The following is a 21,908-nucleotide window of genomic DNA, read 5'->3' as shown; positions in this document are numbered from 1 at the left end:
GGTTTTTTTCTAAACTGTATTTACTTTCTTACAGGTGTCTTCATTAGATAAAGACTGTCCCAAAGAAAATCATGGATTTCCTAAATTTTACTGAGCAAAATTATACGCTGGAGCAAAATGGTACATCAGAACTGCTTAAGAAAGTAACTCCCAAGATTCTGGTTTCTCTTACCCTTTCCGTGCTGGCCGTAATGACAACGGTGATCAACTCTATGGTCATGACAGCTATCATTGTGACACGAAAACTCCATCACCCTGCCAACTATTTAATTTGTTCCTTAGCAGTCACTGATTTCCTGGTTGCCATCCTAGTCATGCCCTTCAGCATTGTCTATATTGTCAAAGAAACCTGGATCATGGGTCAAGTCATGTGCGATATTTGGCTCAGTGTTGATATGACCTGCTGTACCTGTTCCATCTTACATCTCTCAGCAATAGCCTTGGATCGCTACCGAGCGATCACAGATGCTGTGGAGTATGCCAGGAAGCGAACACCCAAACATGCAGGCATCATGATTGCCATTGTGTGGATCATTTCCATCTTCATCTCAATACCACCATTGTATTGGCGGCACCAGGCAGCCAACAGGGATGACGAATGCATCATTAAGCATGACCACATTGCTTCTACCATTTACTCCACATTTGGAGCTTTCTACATCCCACTGGCATTGATTTTGATCCTTTATTACAAAATATACAAAGCAGCAAAGACTTTTCACAGAAGGAGTGTGAGCCGGGTTCTGAAAGAAGAGGCAAATGGACAGGGTCTCTTGGAGGGAGGTGAAAAAAGTTACAGGCTAACTTCCTCAGCATCATGCACTAAAGATAAAAAATCTAACCCTTCAGGAGATTTGGACAGAATCCACTTCTCGCTGCGGAGCCCCGACTCTGAATCCAAAAATGAACAAGGGTGGCGAAGACAACGAATTTCAACCACAAGAGAGAGGAAGGCAGCAACTACCCTTGGCTTGATTTTGGGGGCCTTTGTGATCTGTTGGTTACCCTTTTTTGTGAAAGAGGTGGTTGTTAATATCTGTGAAAGATGTCAGATTTCAGAAGAAATGTCTAATTTTCTGACCTGGCTAGGATATATCAACTCTCTGGTTAACCCATTGATTTACACAATCTTTAACGAAGATTTCAAGAAAGCATTTCAGAAACTTATCCAATGTAAAAGCTACCTTTGAGCAGGAATGGGAGTGTCAATGTAAAAACTTGGTTTTTAAGAAAGAGAATTCAGTAAGGAATTCATAGCCCTGCTTAGAGTGGAACTGTGTCCACTATGCTGGAAAATTCACCAGAATCAAGAAGGTTCCAATGAAAATCTAGAAAGTTTCAGGGAGATTGTAGGTGATTCTGGCACTGATCTTTTGCCATAACATAGTATCACAACCGTTCTAGAGGCAGAAGCATTAACTAGTACTATCTGTGCCTCAGGCTTTCCCAGAATGTTTACCAGACAGAGCTAGTTAGCAAACGTTGACTGGATAAAATCTAGTGGTACAAGTTGGGTGGAAATCCCAACATATAACAAATAAGACTTATAACAAAAAGTCCAGTTCCACCAAACTTTTTCTGAAGCATATCTCTAATCATTACATGTTAGACTTTTAAGAAAATCAGCTGTGCTTTAGGAAAGGCCTCAAGACCTCCCCATATTGACTATCTCTGTTTTGTCTCATTAGCATCTCACAGTGAATGTTGTCCACTTGTTAAGATGTAATCACTTGTCATTTTAGTGAGGAAGCAGAGGAAACGATGTGCACAGAATGGGTTTAGGGCTACTCAGATGAATGGAAAGGGTTAGTGTTGAAGCATGTGTTTAGATGCATGACATATTTGAGGTTCATCCTGAAAGTAGATTAGTATACTCTGGAAGTAGTGCTGTAACACACAACTTGGAGTTTAGTTTTAAGAGAATGCAGGCATCTGTTTCCTGTAACATCACTGAAAAGTAAGCAGGTGCAGAAATCTTTTCTGGTGGAACATCACAGATTTACTTAGTGTCCTATATACTCACATATAAGTCTTGAAAATTTAGTTTAAAAAATCAACCCAAAATATTGGGTCATCTTATCCATAGGTCAATGTGAGTATTGTATCTTAACTCTTATTTTTAAAAGGAATAATCTCATTCTCTTAGTGGAGTGGCAAAAGGGAAGAGCTTAGTCTGTTCAGAAGGACCTAAAAAGAAGCAAAAATCCCCTCTGCTCTCTCCATCCGACTCTTGAGTTTCCATGGATCATATCAATATCCCTAAGTTTGGCCCTAAAATCTGCCCTCAACTTATACATGATGTCAACTTATATCTGAGTATATACAATAACCTACAGATTGCTACAGAAAGTAAAAAAGTGGAGAATAAATTCATTACTCATTTTTTGAAATATAAAAGGATTTGGTTTGCGAAACTTGTGATGAAAATGGAAAAGAATACAAAATTAATGCTTCAAAAATAGCTTTTTATCTGCCAGACCTGGACCAAAGTAAAACTTGTGTCATTAAGGGAGTATTATTGCAGATAATTCAGCATGAAAAGTGACATGGTGTTTCTTAGAGATTTTATATCCCTGTAGTTTCTTTCTACTGAAATAATCAAATAACTGCTGGTTTGCTCAGCTTGTCATCATCTGATTGCCATATAGGCAAGCTCATATCTTATATTAGCTACTTAGTTCAGTTTAACTAAGTAGCCATTAACCACTTAGTTAAGTTTAACTAAGTAATATCTCCTGGCCTGATTCCACCCACCGCAGACATGAAGGAAATGTAAATACTGTTGTATGATCTGTCAAATCAATCAACTTGGTTGAAAAAAAAAAAGTCTTCAGCTGCTGCCAAAAGCCATATGCAAGGTCAGGTTTTTGCATTGAATGTATTCCATAAATAGCTCGGTACTGCTACTTCAATTCTAACTAAAAGCTCAATACAATATCCTGGAAATTGTGTTGCCTACTATAGCAGAATTAACTATTCAACTTTCAAAAATTACTAAAACAGTTTCCAATGAAATTGTATGAACTATACCCAAGAAAACTGCAAGACCCTGAGCTCAACTGTAGCAATTCCTTTGTGAAAACTGTAGGACAAAGGCAGGAAACCTCTTTCTGTCCAAGGGCCAAGTTTCATTCCAGTGGTGTTCTTGGTGGAGGAAGGATGTATTCCAGTAGTGGGCAAAGCCAAAGATAAAAAGGTGGAGCCAGAAAACCCCACATTGAGTATATTTTCACTTAAAGCTTTTACTGCCGTTAACTAAGCATTGGGCAAATCATTTTAACTTTTTATAGGAGGGAAAACACCACAGAAAAGTTAGCAAACCACTAACTAATTGAAAAGATGGCATTGCCCTTAGGAAGAGCCAGGAATATTGAATTGGGATTGTCTTCTTGGAGTATAAAGAGAGCCAGATGTGTTGACCGCACTTCTCTGGGAGACTGCTTTTTTCGCTCTATTACAGATTTCTATTTAAGATGAATTATTTGTTTTATTTATTTACAGTATTGGTAAAATGTCAGAACAATGATGATGATTTGCTATTATGCTGCAGCTTTTTAGGCATTCAATCCCATTGCAGCCATACCCCCAGAAAAAAGAACTTTATTTTTAAAGCAACAACTAGCCTATTGTGTATAACAGATGGGTAGGTAGACGTGTGCCAAGATAAAGTGGGGAGAGTCAAGTTCAGGGGGAGGAGCACATTTCAAGCAGTCCTGCTGCTCTGCTATGTGGGTTTTATACATTGCAAATGAGTCAGAAATGCTTAAAATGCTTAAAAGTTAAACAACACATTCTTAGGCATGGGTTTTAACTGCTCTATTATCCCACTCAGTTAATTTAAGTAAATTTAGTGAAATTGTGTATTTTTGCAAACAATTATACTTTTAAAAAATAGTCTTTTTCTGCAAATTTTATTGGTATCCCCCATAAATGTCCTGCATCGTCTGTGTATATGATAGCTTTGGAAATTACAATAGATATCCTTGGCCAGAAACCACTCTAAGGTTTACCACTGTTCCTGCCAAAACTGCTCAAAGCAGGCCTGGGCCTCAGTGAAAATATTTAACCCTGCTACACACATACACACACAGACAAACTAGATCAATCATGGGTTTTTTTCTCAAATATTAATATCAGCTGAAGACTAGCTGATAGAAGTGAGGCAGGTGCATAAAAAGCTCGGCTCAAGATTCGTGAAAAGAAAGGGCCCTAAAAGAGTTCCAGGCTTCCGCAAAATTGCAGATCTCACTATAGGCTGGAGCTCTCATGAAAAGCCATCCTCTTGTGAGACTTATAACCTCATCAGATAGGGCTTTTTCTGGCAGCGTACGCCCATTGAGCCAGAGGAACTTCTGGCAGGACTTTGTAGACCATCTAGAGCAGAGCTGTGTATGCCACCACTTTTGTGTGTTGTGCAGAAAGCAATAGGGAATAGCCGTGTGCTCGATGCTTCCCCCAGTGGGATCAGCTTCCTGTTGAGCCAGGTGATGTAGGGCATGGGGCGGCGAGTTCCTCCACACACCCCAACAATGATTGCTGGATTTAACACGACGTGTGGCGATTCCAGCGGCCTGTGTGACAAGGCTGTGTGTGGGGCTTATATAGATCTGCCTTGTGTGTTATCTCAGTCACCTGGACTAGGAGAGCTGAGAACAAGAAGTACTCTCAACTGAAGCAGTTGGTCTCCTGCAAGCACAGTTAGCACCCATTTGTCCTGCTTTGACTTGATCAAAAATATAGAATTGAGGCTACTCTGTTCCAGAGACAAAAATGTATGCAACATTTCCCTTCCCAGACTGCCAGGCCCCAGTAATTTGTACAGACTCTCTTGCCATTAGTCCTGGCTGTAAGGTAAACAGGAGCTCCATGGTACTGAACTTTTGAAGCAATGGGATCTTTCATAAGCTGAGCTCTCATTCAATTTGAAGCAGTTATAAAAGGAAGAAGTAAAATCAAGAATTGATTCAAGACCTCTTTGATAGTGGATGCACTGGTCACCCATGCATTTCACTGCCACCTCTTCTAAATTTGGGATTCAAGGCAGCTTTGTTGTTGTGTACTTGTTGCTGACTTTTGATGACCCTAAGCTCAACCTATCACAGGGTTTTCTTGGGCTGAGATTTTGTGACCTACCCACTTGGTTTTCATGGCTGAGCATGGATTCAAACCCTGGTATTTATTTATTTATTTACTCTCTTTGTATCCCACCTTTCTCTACCGCGAAGGGGACTCAAGGAAGCTTCACATATGGCAGCTATTCAATGGCTTAATCCAGGGTCTAAAATTAATAAAATAATCATAACCTTACAGCTAATTAAAAATATAAACAACTTCTAATACAGTACTACTACTAAAACTCCAGTACATTATACAAGGCCAGTTTCCCCTAGCTTAGAAATCACTGCAAGAGCACAAGACCCCAACTTCTCACAAGACCCCAACTTCCCCAATTTCCATGCCATGTGGTATTCTATATGTTAAGAGCAAGGCCCTAGCTTTGCATATTAAATTTCTACTCATCAGGAGGGGAGAATTATCTTTGCCTGCCTATCATGTTACATATTACAGGTGGTGGAATTTGGACCAATGGAAGCAAGGCCTAGAAGATATACTGCTTAATATACCAATTGCAAAGCCCAGCAAATGGGATGATCATCCCCTCACCATGTTTGCATAACATTACAATGGCATGCTTCATTATTTTATTACCTGAACAGCCAAAGAACCTACCACTTCAGTCAAAGAAGGCATTTGAAACCACATTCTCTAATGGTTTCATTTTGATGTTTATAATATAATTCCAATTTGGAACAGTTGGCACAACCAAGTCAGTTTTAGCAGAAAACAACAACAATGCTTGCGTTTGAGATCTGATTTCTGTATAAATTATGAGAAGTTGACATCAGAGGGATGGAGGATATGACTTGCTTTTGAGACACAACTGATAATCATGCCGAATTGTAACAAAACTAGGCATGACATTCACCATCATGTCTTGTCTGTTTATTCATTCCCCATGAAGCTTATTAATAGCTTGGGTATACCACTAATTTCAACTGTCCGGGGAAAAATGATATTAAAAATAATTTTAAGGGACAGCTCTGCAATTCTGTTGTATATAAATACTTCTTCTGTGCAAAGTTATGTCAGAATGCTTTTCTAGAACTGCAGTTACTGCTTCTTTGGATTCAGCAGCCACTGTGTTCCAGTTTATTAAGGTGAAAGTAAAGGGTAGAAAGGGCAAATTGGCTGGCACTTGACTTGTCCCTGACTGCAAACAGTGCCACAAAATTGCCTTTCCAAATGGACAATAGCCACAGAAAAGGAACTTGATGCAATGTGTCAGCTAAAGGACTTCTTATAACTGCACAGCACTGCCCTTAAACCACTCTGTCCAAATTGGATGTTCTGATGTTGGACTTCGAGCCAGGAGCTTCTTAATTCGCCAGTCACAGCACTGACAATTGATTTATATGGTCCATTTTCAAAGTGGTTACTGGGTGCAAAAGTATGATATTGACATTATTTGTAAAAGCTTGTGGAGCAAAACGGAGATGGGTCAGGGAAGTGGGAATGCCTCACTGTTTAGAAAGAATGTATTAAAACTATCAAGCAGTATGGTGGCTCAGGTTCAAAAAATGGATCAACATGTAGATAATAAAAGAAAAAAAATCTGTTAAGGTGTTTTGCATACTTTTAACATGTGCTTCATAAACATTAAGTTAGAGCTTTTTACTAAGAGTCAGAGATGGGATCTTTGTATCCTTTTTTGTTTGGCACCATCTTAGCATGAAATATATCCAAAATATTAGTGTGAGTTCTGATCCAATATACAGCACTGACAGGTAAGCCACTTTTGACTTTCACATGTCAGACTTAGTTTAGTGGCTGATCATCAGATCCCATAGAAGACCTTCTGACTGGGTCCAAAAACTTTACTGTATCATGAAATAACAGGACTAACATTTGAAGGCCTGTAGCCAGGATTTTGTTTCGGGGGGGGGGGGGGGTAAATTTTTTTCAGGGAGGGCTGAGTTTCGGGGTGGGCTGAGTCTGAGTGAAAGAGGGTCTAGCCTAGCAAACCTTTTGTATCATTACCCCAACACCCCCATGCATATGGGATAGATTGAGTATGGTGATCAGATCATGATATGAATAAACATAACAGTTTAAATAATGCACCAGTAAGGCCTTTTCGCGAACCACCATGAAAATTTGGGGGGGGGGGGGGGCTGAAGCCCCTCAACCCCCCCCCCCCCCCCAGCTACATGCCTGACCATTTGACTCAGGGCCTTTCCAGACAGCCTCATAACAAGGCACAAAGAAGTGGGGCAAAAAATCATGATACCTGAAAGTAAGTCCAAAAATGGAGATGTCAGCCCAGCAAATAGCTCCCTGGCATCTTGATGGTTTGTTTGTAGCTGGTTTTAAAAATTCGCAAGATGGACATGGGACATTATTGACATTCTGAGATGTGCTGGACCTCACAAGCGCTCATATGGATATATGAATGTACACATAAGCAGTTTTTTGTCATTATCTCTTCTCACCCACCTGCTGCCTTTACATTTGTCCTCTTGAAACCCACTTCCCTTTGGGGTCAGTTGCCTGCCCTGCTGGTGCCCACTGTGTAAATTCAAGCTCTGTTTAATTTTGAAAATATGTGAACAAAGGAATGGTTGCAAAGAGTTCTCATGGAAATTGCTTTCCATTTTTGCTTCCATTTAGCCACCTGTGTGTTTTTGGCTCTATCTGTTTACAGCCCTCATCAGCTGTTTCAGGATTTTAAAATGTGCACATGTGCTGGAGCAGTCCACACCAGCTTATTGCAATAAAGTCCTGTGGGGTTTTTTTAGTGAAGGAATATACAATGATGCGGATATACACATTTTTTGGGATGATCTCAGATTTTAAGCACACCTTTTAACCTGTGTCTTGGAGCTGATGATGCAATTCAGCACACATTTCTGGCAAACATAATCTAGTCACACCCCCTCCCCTTTTATCCCAGTTTCTCTTAGATTTTAGGGCCTGTGTAGAAGGTCCCTCAATGTGCATTTGTAGAATTAATGTGGTTTGACACTAGGATTATAGTATTACAGCGTCTTTAGCCTTCTCTATCAAATAGTGCTGGTCCCTTACCAAATTACAACTCCCATAGTTCCATAGCATTGAGACAAGGCAGTTAAATTGTCTCAAACTGCATTAATTCTACATTGTAAGTGTACCTTTAATCTGCACCCCAAGCACACATCCTGACACAGAAAAAAAAGATCTAGCAGACTCAAGGAATTCCACTATAGATAGCAAGACAGGTAGATATATCATCCAGAAGGACCCATGCCAGATCTCTCTGTTTTATATGTTGAGTATGGTCCAAAGACAGGAAAACAATGCTAAATCTATCGAGGCACACAAAAATGGTAGAGGATGTAACTCCATGACAGAAATTATCTGTTGATGGCATTTGGCAGTAATTCAACAGATTTTTCTACTAGAAAAGTTCTAATCAAGGCACAAACACTCCCGACCCAATGTGTGCCTTTGGTACAAAAGGAAAGAGATCCAGTAAGAAAAGAGGGAGATTTCTCCACCAAGCATTGGACCAAACCTTTCTCAAAGCCATCTAAATTTGCAATTGGCACTATTATCTTGTGGTAATAATTTTTGCAGTCCAGTTATGTTCTCTGAAAATTATTTCTGTATATCATTTACATCAGCATGTCATGACAGCCATGGATGACAAAAGTTCTAAAAACAGCTATAAAAAGACAAAAAACAAGAGGTTTAGCAATAACCTTCTTACCTTCCAGCTGACAGTTGGCTGCTTCAGCAGTATGGAACCACTGAGCCTTGAAGACACTGTCATGCTCATTTCTGCTTTTACCATCTGGATTCCATGAGATTCTGAGAGATGTTAACACATACCTGGAACCTGGACCTATCAGTGCAGCCAACCATTGCAAGACGTTCTCTCAGGAATCTTTCTGGGCACATTACAAAGTTATATTTGTGGCAACCCCTTTATTATGTTTTTTTCCACGTGTCAGGGTGAAAGTCCCACAGCAAATGTGGATTGTTAGGCACATTTTCTTACACCAGAATGCTTCTGCTGAATCCACTGGAATGTGTCTAATTAGTTCATCCAGTGAACTTAAAATTTAACTATAGGAGCATCTACACTGTAGAATTACTGCAGTTTGACACCACTTTAAGCTGCCCTGGCTCAATGCTATGGAATCATAGGAGTAGTAGTTTTACAAGGTCTTTAGCTTTCTCTGCCAGAGAATGATAGTGTCTTGTAAAACTACAACTACCATGATTCTATAACATTGGGCCAGGGCAGTTAAAGTGATGTCAAATCATATTAATTTTACAGTGTATACACACCCTTTCTTTGTCTGGATTTACAGTGACAAATAATGCAGTTTGAGCTGCTTTATATAGTCAATGTAGACCCATACATTGCAGTTCAATGCAGTTAAATAGCATTATATAGGTCTACACTGACCATATAATGAAGTTCAAACTGCATTATGTGGCAGTGTAGATTCAGCCATAATCTCAATGGATACCAATGACTGGTAGCTGTTGTATCCACTTTTAAAAAATCCTTGGAAGCAGCAAACATAAAGAGAATTGGTTCTAATAATTTGCAAATGACTAAACAAAGACAGATGTCAAGTGCTGATGGCCTATAGGCCTGAACTAGAAAACAATTCTAGTAGATGCCAGGACTCCAGTAATGCTGTTCAAGCAGCTTCTGGCTAATGGAAAGTATCCAGGGCAAACAAGTGCAATAACCCAGCGGCCTTAGTTGCTCTGATGCTGGGACATTCATACCGGCAAATTTACTCAGTTGCATCCAATCCCAAAAAATGCAAGCCTCACATCCATCCTGGCCGAGAATAGTAGTTGCACACCTGTTGCCTTTGTCTTTGCTTTGGCATTGATTAATGAGATATTTGTAACCTCTACCTGGGACATAACATAACCTGATGACAAATTGCTTCATAAAACCCTTTAGTGGAATTGCGATAAGGTATTATAAAGGATAAAGACGGAGAATTTGCAGCATTTGTATTAGAGACATGACATATGATGAATGCACTGCAACACATCTGCTATCTATAAGTGCATAGAAGGCCATCCTTCAGAAGGCATATAGCAAATCCTGGGAATGATATCTTCTCAGCAATAAGTGTAAGATAATAGTATTCATTAATGGTTCTAAGTAAGTCTTAGCTACCATCTGGATTGTAGGACACTGACCTACTTCTCAGAATTGTTGTAAGTTTTCTTTTGAAGAATGTCCAGGAAGAAGTTCAAGCATTCAAAAAGTGCTTTATAAATACGTTCTTTAAGGAATGCAAATTGTCTAGAAGCACACTTCAAGATCAAAGTTAGGGAAAATGTGTTTGGGGCAGATTGTGTGGGTGTGATGGGAAAACTATAGTGCCTGTCTTTACTCGAAGGCTATCTGTATACCTTCTATTAAGATTAAGACCCTTAGCAAACAGAGGCACATTAGACAAGGTGAAAAGATAACCAAATGAGTTTACTGCAAACAAGATAAATAAAGAGTTGATTCCACTTGGGACTATCATAAGGTAACTTAAAACATTACATTACAAAAATAATTTTTTCTGGTCTTTCTGGGATCGTCTGCCTCTGCTACAAAGCGATAGTTTATAAGGGTGGATCCAGACAAGCCTTTATCCCAGGAGAATCCGCGTTTTAAAAACACTGATTTTCCTGGGAGCCTGTCCACACCCACCCCAAAAAGCATGCGCTTTCTGGGGTGGGTGTCCAAACATTCTCCTGGGACTAGCCCGAGAGAATATCTGGAGGCCCTAACCCCCTCCCCCGAAGACACCAGATCCCTTAGAAAAGTAATGAAAACTTACCTGGCCCCCATTACAGGCTTCAGCCAGCTCCCCCAGTGTGAAGAAATGATGTGCCAGAAGAGTGGGGGGGAGCAATTTTTCTCTCCCCTCCCCCACAGTATTCTGCAGTCCAATACCAGAAAGGTGCGGAATAAACCCATAAACTAATTAATTCACTACAAACCAGGGCTTTCCTGGTTTGTAGTGAATTAATTCGGGACTATCCAGAATATTGTCTGGACAGCCCCTCCTTTATTGCAGTAGATACCGCGATAAAGGTACTGTCTGGATGGGCCCTAAGTTGGTGCTTAAACTGTCTTAATCTTCTCTCCTGTGAAGCTTAGACTGGTCAAAGGCTTCTATTGTCCTTTGGACTGTTGATATAATAATATTGCTAAATGCAGCAGGTGCTAAGAATGCCTGTTGAGATTGCTTCGGCCTAGGATTTCCAGACAATATCCCAAGCCTCTAGTGACTGTAGGAAAGGGAGGAGTCCAGCAAGAGCTTTAAACAGGGGAAATGGAATAGACCAACTAAGACTGACCTGTGGGGAGATTTTAAGCTCCACCCAAAAACGAATACAAAGAAAGATCTCTACACTATTGGGAAGGCCTATAAACGGGGGGAACTAAAGCAGAGGAGAGGAGAAGGCAGAGCCAAGACTTCTCAATGGAAGAAGGCAATTCTGTAGGTAATTTGGATCTAAACCATGTATGGCTTTAAAGGACAAAACCAACACTTTGTGCTTTGCCCAGAAACCAATTGGCAGTCAGTTGTGTGACTTTAGGATAGGTGTACTATGCTCGTTCCTGGATGTTCCTGTAACCAATCTCACTGCTGTTTTTTGAACCAACTAGAGTTTCCAAACTTTTAAATTGGTGCCCAAATAAAATGAGAGTTGACATCAATCAGGCATCCAAGGGAAGGCTATTCCACAATTGGGGAATCACAATTGAGAAAAGTGGAAGAGTTTGAGAGGAGGAGAAAGAGGAAAAGATGAGAGAGAGGAGGTAATAAAAGGACCTCATAAGGATAACATGGAAAACTGTGAATGAAACACTTAATTGAGCAAAGCATTTATGCATTGCTCCATGAAGAAAAGTCATGTTGGGCCTCACAAACCCCAGAATGTTTTAGTTGGTATAGGCAGTCACGTGGCTGTGGGATTTGAGAAGCTGTAGTCTAAAAATATAACATTTTCCCCAACTCCAGCTCCACTGTTAGTGGACACAATTAGCCACTCCATCTATGAATAAAATACAGCCCCCTTCTTATACGACATACGATAATCAATGAACCCTTACCGCTTTTGTGTTCTGCACCTTTCACCTTCAACACCAATAGGTCTTACACTCCCAAAAAGAAAAAGAAAGACGGGATTTGAAAATCATTTCTGAAAATCATTTTCAGTTTAACCCTAATTTTTTTTAAATGTATCAAAATAATAAATACATGGAAAGACAACATCTATGACATTCATCAAGCAACCAAAAGTCCCCTTTTAAAAATATGGCTCAGCAAAGAGTGAGTGAGTGTCTGTAGGGTCCTGATCACATGGCCTCTGAACAAATCTTTATTTCTTATGTTCTAAGCAATTGAAGAATCCGGAAGCTGAAAAATTCAATTATTTTATAATAATTCATACCATTTAAGCATGACCAGGCTGAAAAACATTCAAGTCTTGGAGATGAAAGTTGGCATCAACCAAAAAAAAAAAAAGAGAAAGAAATTGTATCCTCCCCATACTCCATGCTTGACTCACAAAGATTACAAAAACACTGAGATGTTTAGGGGACCCACCATAGATCACAGTACTGATGTCATCATTGTGTACCCAGGGGTATCCAGACCTTCTATGACCCTACTTGCTCGTATTACAATGAAGAATATGGTGTTGGGTCTTTCAAGTAAGTTGGGGTGGCTATGCTCAGAATGGAATAAGGCACAGTTTTAATTGGAAGCCACTTTGAGTCTCCTTTGGGAGAACTAAAGCAGGGTATAAATAAACAAAATAATAATAATAATAATAATAATAATAATAATAATAATGCTGGAAGACAATAATCCCAATACAGATCCACAGAAGACCCTGCTTTCTCTGTCCCTCCATCACTGGACTATTTATTCCTACGTTGTGCTCCTAAGGCAAGATGACCTCTCATCCCATATATAGAAGCCAATTGTTAAGACAATTGAAACTTACATACTTATAGTGCAACAACTAGTAGTTCCCATGACTGAGCTGCTGTTGTAACATATCCAAGATAATTCCCATGCCATTCCTCCGGTTGTTACCCAACGTATGGGAACAGTCAAAGAGATCAGACTCAATTCCTAGGATTGTGTAATTGATGCCTCCCAGCCTCTATTTCAGGCTGGATGTCGCCCCCTGGGTGCTTACCTCAGAGCCCTCCTCGTTTTCCCTGTCCCTCAGACCCAGAGCTGGATGTCGCCCCCTGGGTGCTTACCTCAGGCCCTCCTCGTTTTCCCTGTCCTCTTAGCAGAAGGACACAGTGGTCTGCCATGTCTTTATGACAAAAGAGGGGTAGGAAGGCATGTAGCAGCTGAGAGCGCTCTGTCTCACCCCCAACATAAGCCCAATCCTCATGATGGGAGAACGGCTTGAGAAAGGCATGTGGCTGAAAGGTCCCCGGAGCACTCTCAGCCACTGCCTGTCTTGCCCTCCTATAGTCCTCCCTATATGCCAAAGCCCAGATGCCATGGGATAATGCCATGGCAGTTAAAGTGAAATCAAGATGCTATAATGGTGTAGTATGAATGGACTCTTAGGCATGCATGCAAATGATGTCTTTCCTCTTGGCAGCCAGCTTAGGACATTATATGTTATCCTGGCCAGCAACAAAACATTCCAACAACAAGAAAATCATGCTGTTGTTCAATTTGCTGCATCCTAAAATTATATACTGTTTGCATTCTGACAAAAGTGTTTTCAATATATACTCACTTGACTTTCTATTTTCCTTTTTCTTGTCTTGACATAAAACTGTTGAAATTCACTTTAAAAAATCTGATTGTATATAAAAGGGATAAAATGAAAATCTATTTTTTTTGTTTCTTTTTTCCCCTTCCTTTTTGTCTTTAAAAAAAACTGAATATAAATAGAGTGACACTTCCCTGAACCATCCCTTCAATTTACTTAGATCCTTGCTCTTACTGTTTCCACCCACAGCAAAATAGGCACAATAAATGAAGCAGGAGAACAGGTTAAAATAGAAGGAGATGTGATTTATTCTGTATAATCAGCTGAAAGGAGATTGACAGGAGGGGTGGATGCGCGTAGGATTGAAGAGAAATTGAAAGAATAAGACTGTGCCATGGACTACCGAAATGATCCAGTCTAAAGAACGCAGAGAGAAAGAAAGAAAACAGATTAAGGACTCCTTGCAGCTAAAAATGGGACAAGAATGCTAATGGTGCTGTAACAAGACAAGAAGATACAGTTTGGGCAGGAGTGAGCGTATGATTCACTCACCCTTGCTGAAGTTAATTAAAACGATGTGCAAGTTCAAATATATCTACTTAGATTGCTAGCCTCTCTTGTACAGTGTGGGTTTCAAACAGGATGTTGTTGTACACATATTTTATTCTGAGTTCTGGTTATTCATGAATACTGTGACAGAGGTTCAGTCCCCAATATTCCAGTCAGAATTTTGAAAAAAAAAACACAATGTGTGACATTCCTTGCCTCCAAGATACGTAACAAACACAACAGAGAGACCCTTTCCTTCCCCACATTTTCCTTAAAGTTGGGCAAAAATAGAATCATTACTATAGATTCATACAGTCATGCTGTTGACTGTCAGATTGAGAGCCAGTAGACTACAGAGTAAAAATTACATATGCAGTGCTAGCCAACATTACTGCACAGAAACACAGAACCAAACTGAGATCCTGATGGATTATCCCTAGGCTATGATGGTATTTAAGGAGCCCCTGGTGGTGCAGTGGGTTAAATTGCTGAGCTGCTGAAATTGCTGACCGAAAGGTCGATGATTCGAATCCGGGGAGTGGGGTGAGATCCCACTGTTAGCCCCAGCTTCTGCCAACCTAGCACTTCGAAAACATGCAAATGTGAGTAGATCAATAGGTACCACTTCAGTGGGAAAGTAACAATGCTCCATGCAGTCATGCCAGCCACATGGCCTTGGAGGTGTCTACAGACAATGCTGGCTTTTCACCTTAGAAATGGAGATGAGCACCACCACCCAGAATTGGGCACGACTAGACTTAATGCCAAGGGGAAACCTTTACCTATGATGGTATTTATAGTTAATTCCCTTAGTATTCATTTAGCCTACCTGCTGGTAAATATTCATAGTTTTAAAGCCTTTGTTCTTCTTCCAGACCAGAGTTCCTTAACCAGGATTTCCTGGCATCCTAGGGTTCTGTGAGAGGTCTCTTGGGGCCCTTCTACCCAGCCCTATATTTCAGAATATCAAGGCAGAATATCCCACATTATCTGAGTGTGGATTCAGATAACCCAGTTCAAAGCAGATATTGTGGGTTCACAGTACTGGTTGTAGAAGCTAAACATAACAACCCATAGGACTTTAGGTTACCCTGCTCTGGAGGATTAAGGTAAACATTTGCACTTCTAAAAGGCACTTCTTCCATTGACATAATGATGTTAAGCAGTGAGATGAGTGATAACTGCAAATGTCTTGGTGGAGGCAGTTGTCTGCTAGATACAGGAGCAGGCTTTTCTCCTGATTAGGCGTGTTGTGTCATTGTTTGATTTCCACCCATCCATTGTTCTTGGATCACTGGTAACAAAGCAGCAACTCTGGCAAGTAATCCATTGGCAACTGCCAGCTGAAGTGAAAGGTAATCACCTCTGGCAGTGTTAACATAAGAATTCTCCTAAGGGCATCACAGGCAAGCCTATCTTCTCTGGTCTAAAGCTTCCTTAACTCAGCTTCTGGTTTCGTTCTCGGTGCAGCAGTTCCCTCTGGTGGCTAATCAAATAAGATGTACTGATTTTTTTTTGTTTTGTAGGTTAACATAATATGGATATGAAACCTGCAATGACTACTACTACTTTCTCACTCCACTATAGCCCGATACAATGGGGAAGAGAAGCTGGAATATGAATATACATCAGGATATTAACAGAAAATGTCATGGGTTCCTACTCCACAAAATGAAGAGCATTTCAACATGTTTTAACAAAACTTTTATTCAAAAAATAAACAACATTCACTAACAATGGGACCAAGTAAGCCTTGTAAACATAAAGGCTTTGAATCTTCGAAACACTATCTTATGATCTCCATTGTGGTACACAAAGCTATATATATGTTTTTGCTAGGATTTTTGTTGTTGTTTTTAAGTGCTGGTAAGGGATTTTGGAGGCAAATGGTTTTCACCTTGCCTGTTGTAGACAGAAACGCACAACTACAGTAGGATATGATTGAACAAAATCTTGCTCTCTCCCAGCTGAAGTCTTGTTTATTGCATATTTATTGCAGATGTGCTGCTGCAAATTGACAGCAGAAGTCAAAAGTACAGCCTTCCTTTACTAGCCTCCCAGTGCTGATGCTACTAAGGACTGGCTTGCTTAAACACTAGAGTTGTGCATGGATTTGTTTTCCTTTCGTACCTTTGATACCTTCAGCTGCACGTAATGGTAAGGGCCCACCCCAGTACAAAAACCCACCTGCAACTAAAGTAAACGGGAGCCAATCTTGGCTCCTTCTCCCCTGTTGGGCATCACAGTTTAATCTTTTTTATTAATGCCAGCAAACAAAAAGAAAGTCTTCATTCTCTGAAAACTACTATCACTTAATTACATCTCCTCTACGAGAAAGTAGAATCAGCTCTGAAATATCAAAGCAGAACAGAGATTGAAGCATGCCAAGAAAAAAAGAGGATCTTTTAAAGGTAGCCCAGGGATGATAGCTCCAGGAAGGTATCTCTCTTCCTTACCTAGAAGTGGGAAGCCTCCTTAAAATGCCTTGGAAAGTGTGTGTGGCACCAAGGAGAGAAAGCATACATGCCTGCCTGCAGCATCTCTCCTCCTCTAGAGTAGGAAACAGCTTTAAGAACTTGCCTCCTTTAAATGCCTTTGAAAGAGCATATGCATGGCGTGCAGGACCGGGAGAGAAAGCAGGCATGCCTGCCTGCCTACCTGCAGAGCCTCTCCTCTTCTCCTCTTGAGTAGAAAACAGCTTTGCCTCCTTTAAATGCATTGGAAATAGTGCATTTCTGGTGTGCAGGCCCAGGAGAGAAAGCGTGTGTGCCTGCCTGCACCGCCTCTCCTCTCCTCCTCTAGAGTAGGAAACAGCTTTAAGAACTTGCCTCCTTTAAATGCCTTGGAAAGAGTGTGTGCATGGTGCGCAGGCCCAAGAGAGAAAGTGTGCATGCCTGCCTGCAGAACCTCTCCTCTTCTCCTCTTGAGTAGAAAACAGCTTTGTCTCCTTTAAATGCATTGGAAATAGTGCATGTATGGTGTGCAGGCCCAGGAGAGAAAGCGTGTGTGCCTGCCTGCACTGCCTCTCCTCTCCTCCTCTAGAGTAGGAAACAGCTTTAAGAACTTGCCTCCTTTAAATGTCTTGGAAAGAGTGTGTGCATGGTGTGCAGGCCCAGGAGAGAAACGTGTGTGTCTACCTGCCTGGAGCACCTCTCCTCTCCTCCTCTAGAGTAGGAAGCAGCTTAAATGCCTAAAATGACAGGAAGGGGATTCTGGGAAGTCTCCCCCCATAATGTGCCAGATAGAAAACAAATATTTGGGTCCCCAGAGCAAAAAAAAGATGTCTGTCCTCTTGAATTTGGGAGGCTCCCAAAAAATGGATCAGGACCCCACCAAACCTGGGACATCAAAACAGATCGCAGTTTACCCAGATTGCACAAGCCTATTAGTCACTACTCTGCTCTGCCTAATGATAACACCAGTCCTGGATAAAATCCAAATATGATAACAATAGATATCCCATTTGTGTTTTTATATGGGACATAATGTAATATGCTGAGATGGGCAGAAGTCAAGTACAGCATTCTATTTTATTTTATTTTATTTTATTTTATTTATTGTGTAACTATCAATCATGATGTGATAGATGAAGCTAAATCCATCCAAATCCATTTTTGTAAAGGAAGTGCTTGCCTATTTGCTTTTTTCCCCAGCAAGGTCTGAAGGAGATCTCTTAAGCATGAGTCCTCATCCTGAGAGCAATCACAGGCTAATTTGTCAGACAACCACTAATCTAATCAAATCACTTTTGTGTTATGCACTGGATCTTTCTCTCTCTGAAAAAAAGTGCTGGATATGTGTACTTAAGAGGACTCACTAATGTTCAAAACATTCTGCCTGTTCCTTTCTCATCTGAGCCCTCTACCTCCAGGTAAAGATTTGTGATAAAATTATATATTTGCTGCCTTGCTGGACATGACCATTGAAATCTGCCTACGTATTCTCAGGAAATGTGGTGCAGAACAAGCATGAATATGCATCCCATGTGATGGGACAAATGTGTTGGAAGATTTCTGGAGATTACAGCATTTGTTTTATTTTCCAAGTATTCAAAAGATGTGTTTCCAAGTATTCAAAAGATGTTGCTGCTGTCTTGCAACATTTTATGCCCATCCTCAAATAGTTTCTTTTTTTCTGAAACATAGGGTCCTTCCACACAAATAATGCACAATATCTGCTTTGTACTGGATTATATATCAGTGTAGACTTAGGGCTCTTCCTTACAGCCATAGAACCCAGAACATCAAGGCAGATCATCCACAATGTCTGCTTTGGACTGGATAATCTGAGTCCAGACTGCTATGTAACCCAGTTCAATGTGGATCTTATACAGCTGTGTGGAAGGTGCCTAAAGAAAGACACAGGGCACCCAAAGGGGCCACAATAAAATAAATAATATACATATAGTGGCATTCCTGAGGCTGTGGATAGCATTGGAGGAGGGAAGGATGGAGGAAGGCCCACCCCCCTCAGATGAGACAATGATAGACAGTGAAGGCTTTTTTATAGGGGGGTTGAAGACAGGGAAAGCCAAAGAAGGGGATGTGATGCCCATGCCCACACAGCAAGTAAACACACAAAGCCCAAGATATCCCAGAATATAAAGGCAGAATATCTCACAATATCTCCTTTGAACTGAGTCCACACTGCCATATAATCCAGTTCAATATGGATTTTATACAGCTGTGCGGAAGGGGCCATAGGGAAAGTCTTTTATTTCATCGTCTTAAAAAAATAGTTATAGTGAATCAGGGACATGACTCATAAATAAATTCTATTGAGTTCATTGGGACTTAATCCCAGAAAAGTTGATGTAGGACCGAGATCTTATGGTGAAGTTTTGGTGGGACTGACTTTTGATAAGACCTGTTGCAGCTGGAACACAGCTATGGTATGAATCCAACCAGGACACAGTTCACCAGATGGCTTTAAGTTCTGAAGTTCAGGAAAGTGGCTTATAGTGCTTGCTTCTTGAGATTCCCCTTCTCCTCATCCTTCCCATGCAAAGAATAGCCATTATTCTAATAAACTCAAGGCCCAAATAATACTTAAAGTCAGGCTTTTGCTTAGGAAAAATACATGAATTCACAGTCCCTGAGTGATAATATCTACTCCATCTTACACATAAAGCTTCAGATATTTCCGGAGTGAAAAGAAGAAATGGCACTGGTATTTCTTGGTGCTGTCAATGCAAATTGGAGGAACTCAACCAAATTGACACATCTCATGCCATGTTCCTTCACCCACACATCTTGCCACACACGTATTCTGTCATCTCATTCCTGCCTACAAGGCAGACAGGTTTTTTAAAAAATAAAGAAAACATATTCTGGTTCTTCCCCAAAACCATAGACTAAAATTTAAATCACCTTAAAACCCTGAAGCATGTCTAATGTCAAGCAAGTTCTAATTTGAAATTGGATTAGGAGGGAAATCATGAGCCTTGCCAGAATTGAAAATGAGGTACGGTTACATTACTTTCCCTGCATAGATTCAGCCATATTTTTTGTTTTGTCTTGTCTTGTTTATAATACCCCTTTGAAAGGCTGAGTTCATATCCAATAAATTGCTACAAACAGCCTCCCAATAGAATAGAACAAGTGGATGCAGATGCAGCAACTGGAAAAATGCAAAAAGAGATAAAAACAAAGAACTATAGTGTGGGAGCTTACAATTCTTCAGACCAGAATGGAATAGCCTAGATCAGCGGTCCTTAAAGTGTACTCCACGGAGCCTTTGGGGTTCCACGAAGCAGAAAAGTTGATGTAGGACCAAGATCTTATGGTGAAGTTTTGGTGGGACTGACTTTTGATGAGACCTGTTGCAGCTGGAACACAGCCATAGTATGAATCCAACCAGGACACAATTCGCTAGTGGCTCCGTGCTTCCCTCCTCCTCCCCCTTAAGGCTTTCCCGACTCTTTCCTGCTCCTCCCCCTCCCTGCCTCCTAACCACCAAAAGCCTGTTTCCTTGCCTCTTTTGCCACCCAAAGTTTTTTTCCTTACCTCCCTTGCCCCCAAAACCCTTTTGTCACCTCCCTTGCTTCCAAAAGCCTTTTTTCCTCTCCTCCATTGCTGCCAAAAGCCTTTCCCCCCCACCTACCTTGCCACCAAAAGCCGTTTTTCCTCACTTTCCTTGTCACCCAGATCCTTTTCCCTAACCTTCCTTGCTTCCAAAACCCCATTTCCCACCCACCATTCAGAAGATGTTTTGATTGTGCTTTTCCTGCATGGCAGAGGGGAGTTGAACTGGCTGTCCCTTGCGGTTTCTGTTATTATGATTTGATTATGATTGTCACAAATGTAGGGTGGACATCTGTTAGGCATGCTTTGATTGTGGTTTTCCTGGATGGCAGAAAGAGGTTGGACTAGATGGCCCCTGGGGTCTTCCACTGAAATACTGTTAAGTTTATGTTTGTTATAATTGTTCTTCATTTTAAATATTGTATTGTACTTTAATTTGCATTACAAATGAAATATCTGCAGTGTGGATAGGAATTTGTTTATTTTTTAAAATTAGTTCACACAAACACTCTCTATCCATCGGCCACTGGCATGGCTCATCTGTCAAATTTTAAAACACAATGCATCAAAAGGTTTGCCCATTCCTAATATATATATATGTTATGTAATATAATATATAAACATTTCTTGCGGCTTCATGAGAAACTTTTGCTTCAAAAAGGACTCTGTGGCTGAAAAAAAAATTGGGAATGCCTGGTCTAAAGCACTTCGTTCAAATCTCACTGATTTCAATGGAAGCAGAGCAGTCAGTACTTGGATGGGAGACCATCAGCTAATACCAGGTGCTATATTTCAGAGGAAGAATAAAAAAACTAGTAAGTCTGTGCAATAACTTGTCAAGGTAACTTTTCTGGCAGTTTGATGAAGTACTGATTTCTTTCTCTTAGCTAGTTCTGCTTATGTTGAAAGTGAAAAATGAAGCACCAACACTACTGAGTGGCAATTAAAGCCCCATTCAAGCATTTGAGAAATATGTTGCATCAACACGCAAAGTGGATAGCTGTGCGCTCACATTAAAAGTGACAAATTTGAACAGAAGAATTTCTGCTGTACATGAAGGTTTGGATATTGTGATCTCTGATTTTGTTGGAGATTCTGATCATACATGTATAGCAAAAGAACTCTAAATAAATAGTCTTTCCATGTGAGAAGAGCAAAGGGGGAAACACTGTTTTCATGTGCACCTCAAATGAGTATACAGGGCTTCTATTTCTCAAGGGTGAAGGCAGAGAGATATACCCTTGAGGGGACTGTGCTTCGTCTTGGTGATCTGTTCTCTTTAGGGACTAGTGAAGTGCATTTTTCAAAATGTTGATGGACTGCATCTACTGGGAGATCTAGTCTAGTCAGCATAATTAATGATAAGGAATGAGGAAGCTGTGCTCTAGCAAAGTCAGGACAGCGATATTTGCTCCACTTAATGTCTCAACATTGGGAATGTAGCTACAGTGAGTACTAAATGAAGGCATTGCCCACCCCTGAAAGAAAAGTTCTAGTGTCCAAAATGAA

The 21,908-nt window shown here is 40.6% G+C and overlaps 1 protein-coding gene across 2 annotated transcripts in view; it reads left to right on the top strand.

Annotated features, from left to right (window-relative positions):
• HTR1F (5-hydroxytryptamine receptor 1F) overlaps positions 1–6,672 on the top strand; it is a 182,938-nt gene extending 176,266 nt beyond the window's left edge. For both annotated transcript variants that reach the window (XM_060770548.2, XM_060770547.2), the window contains one exon: positions 35–6,672. In XM_060770548.2, coding sequence (XP_060626531.2) covers positions 72–1,190 — 1,119 coding nt within the window. In that variant the 5' untranslated portion in view covers positions 35–71 and the 3' untranslated portion in view covers positions 1,191–6,672. The remainder of the gene's footprint in view (positions 1–34) is intronic.
• The last annotated feature ends 15,236 nt before the right edge of the window (positions 6,673–21,908 follow it).

The sequence above is a fragment of the Anolis sagrei genome, chromosome 3 (assembly GCF_037176765.1).
Source record: "Anolis sagrei isolate rAnoSag1 chromosome 3, rAnoSag1.mat, whole genome shotgun sequence".
NCBI classification, from domain to species: Eukaryota; Metazoa; Chordata; class Lepidosauria; order Squamata; family Dactyloidae; genus Anolis; species Anolis sagrei.
Note: the sequence above shows the minus strand (reverse complement) of the source record. Positions and strands in the feature narration are given on the sequence as shown.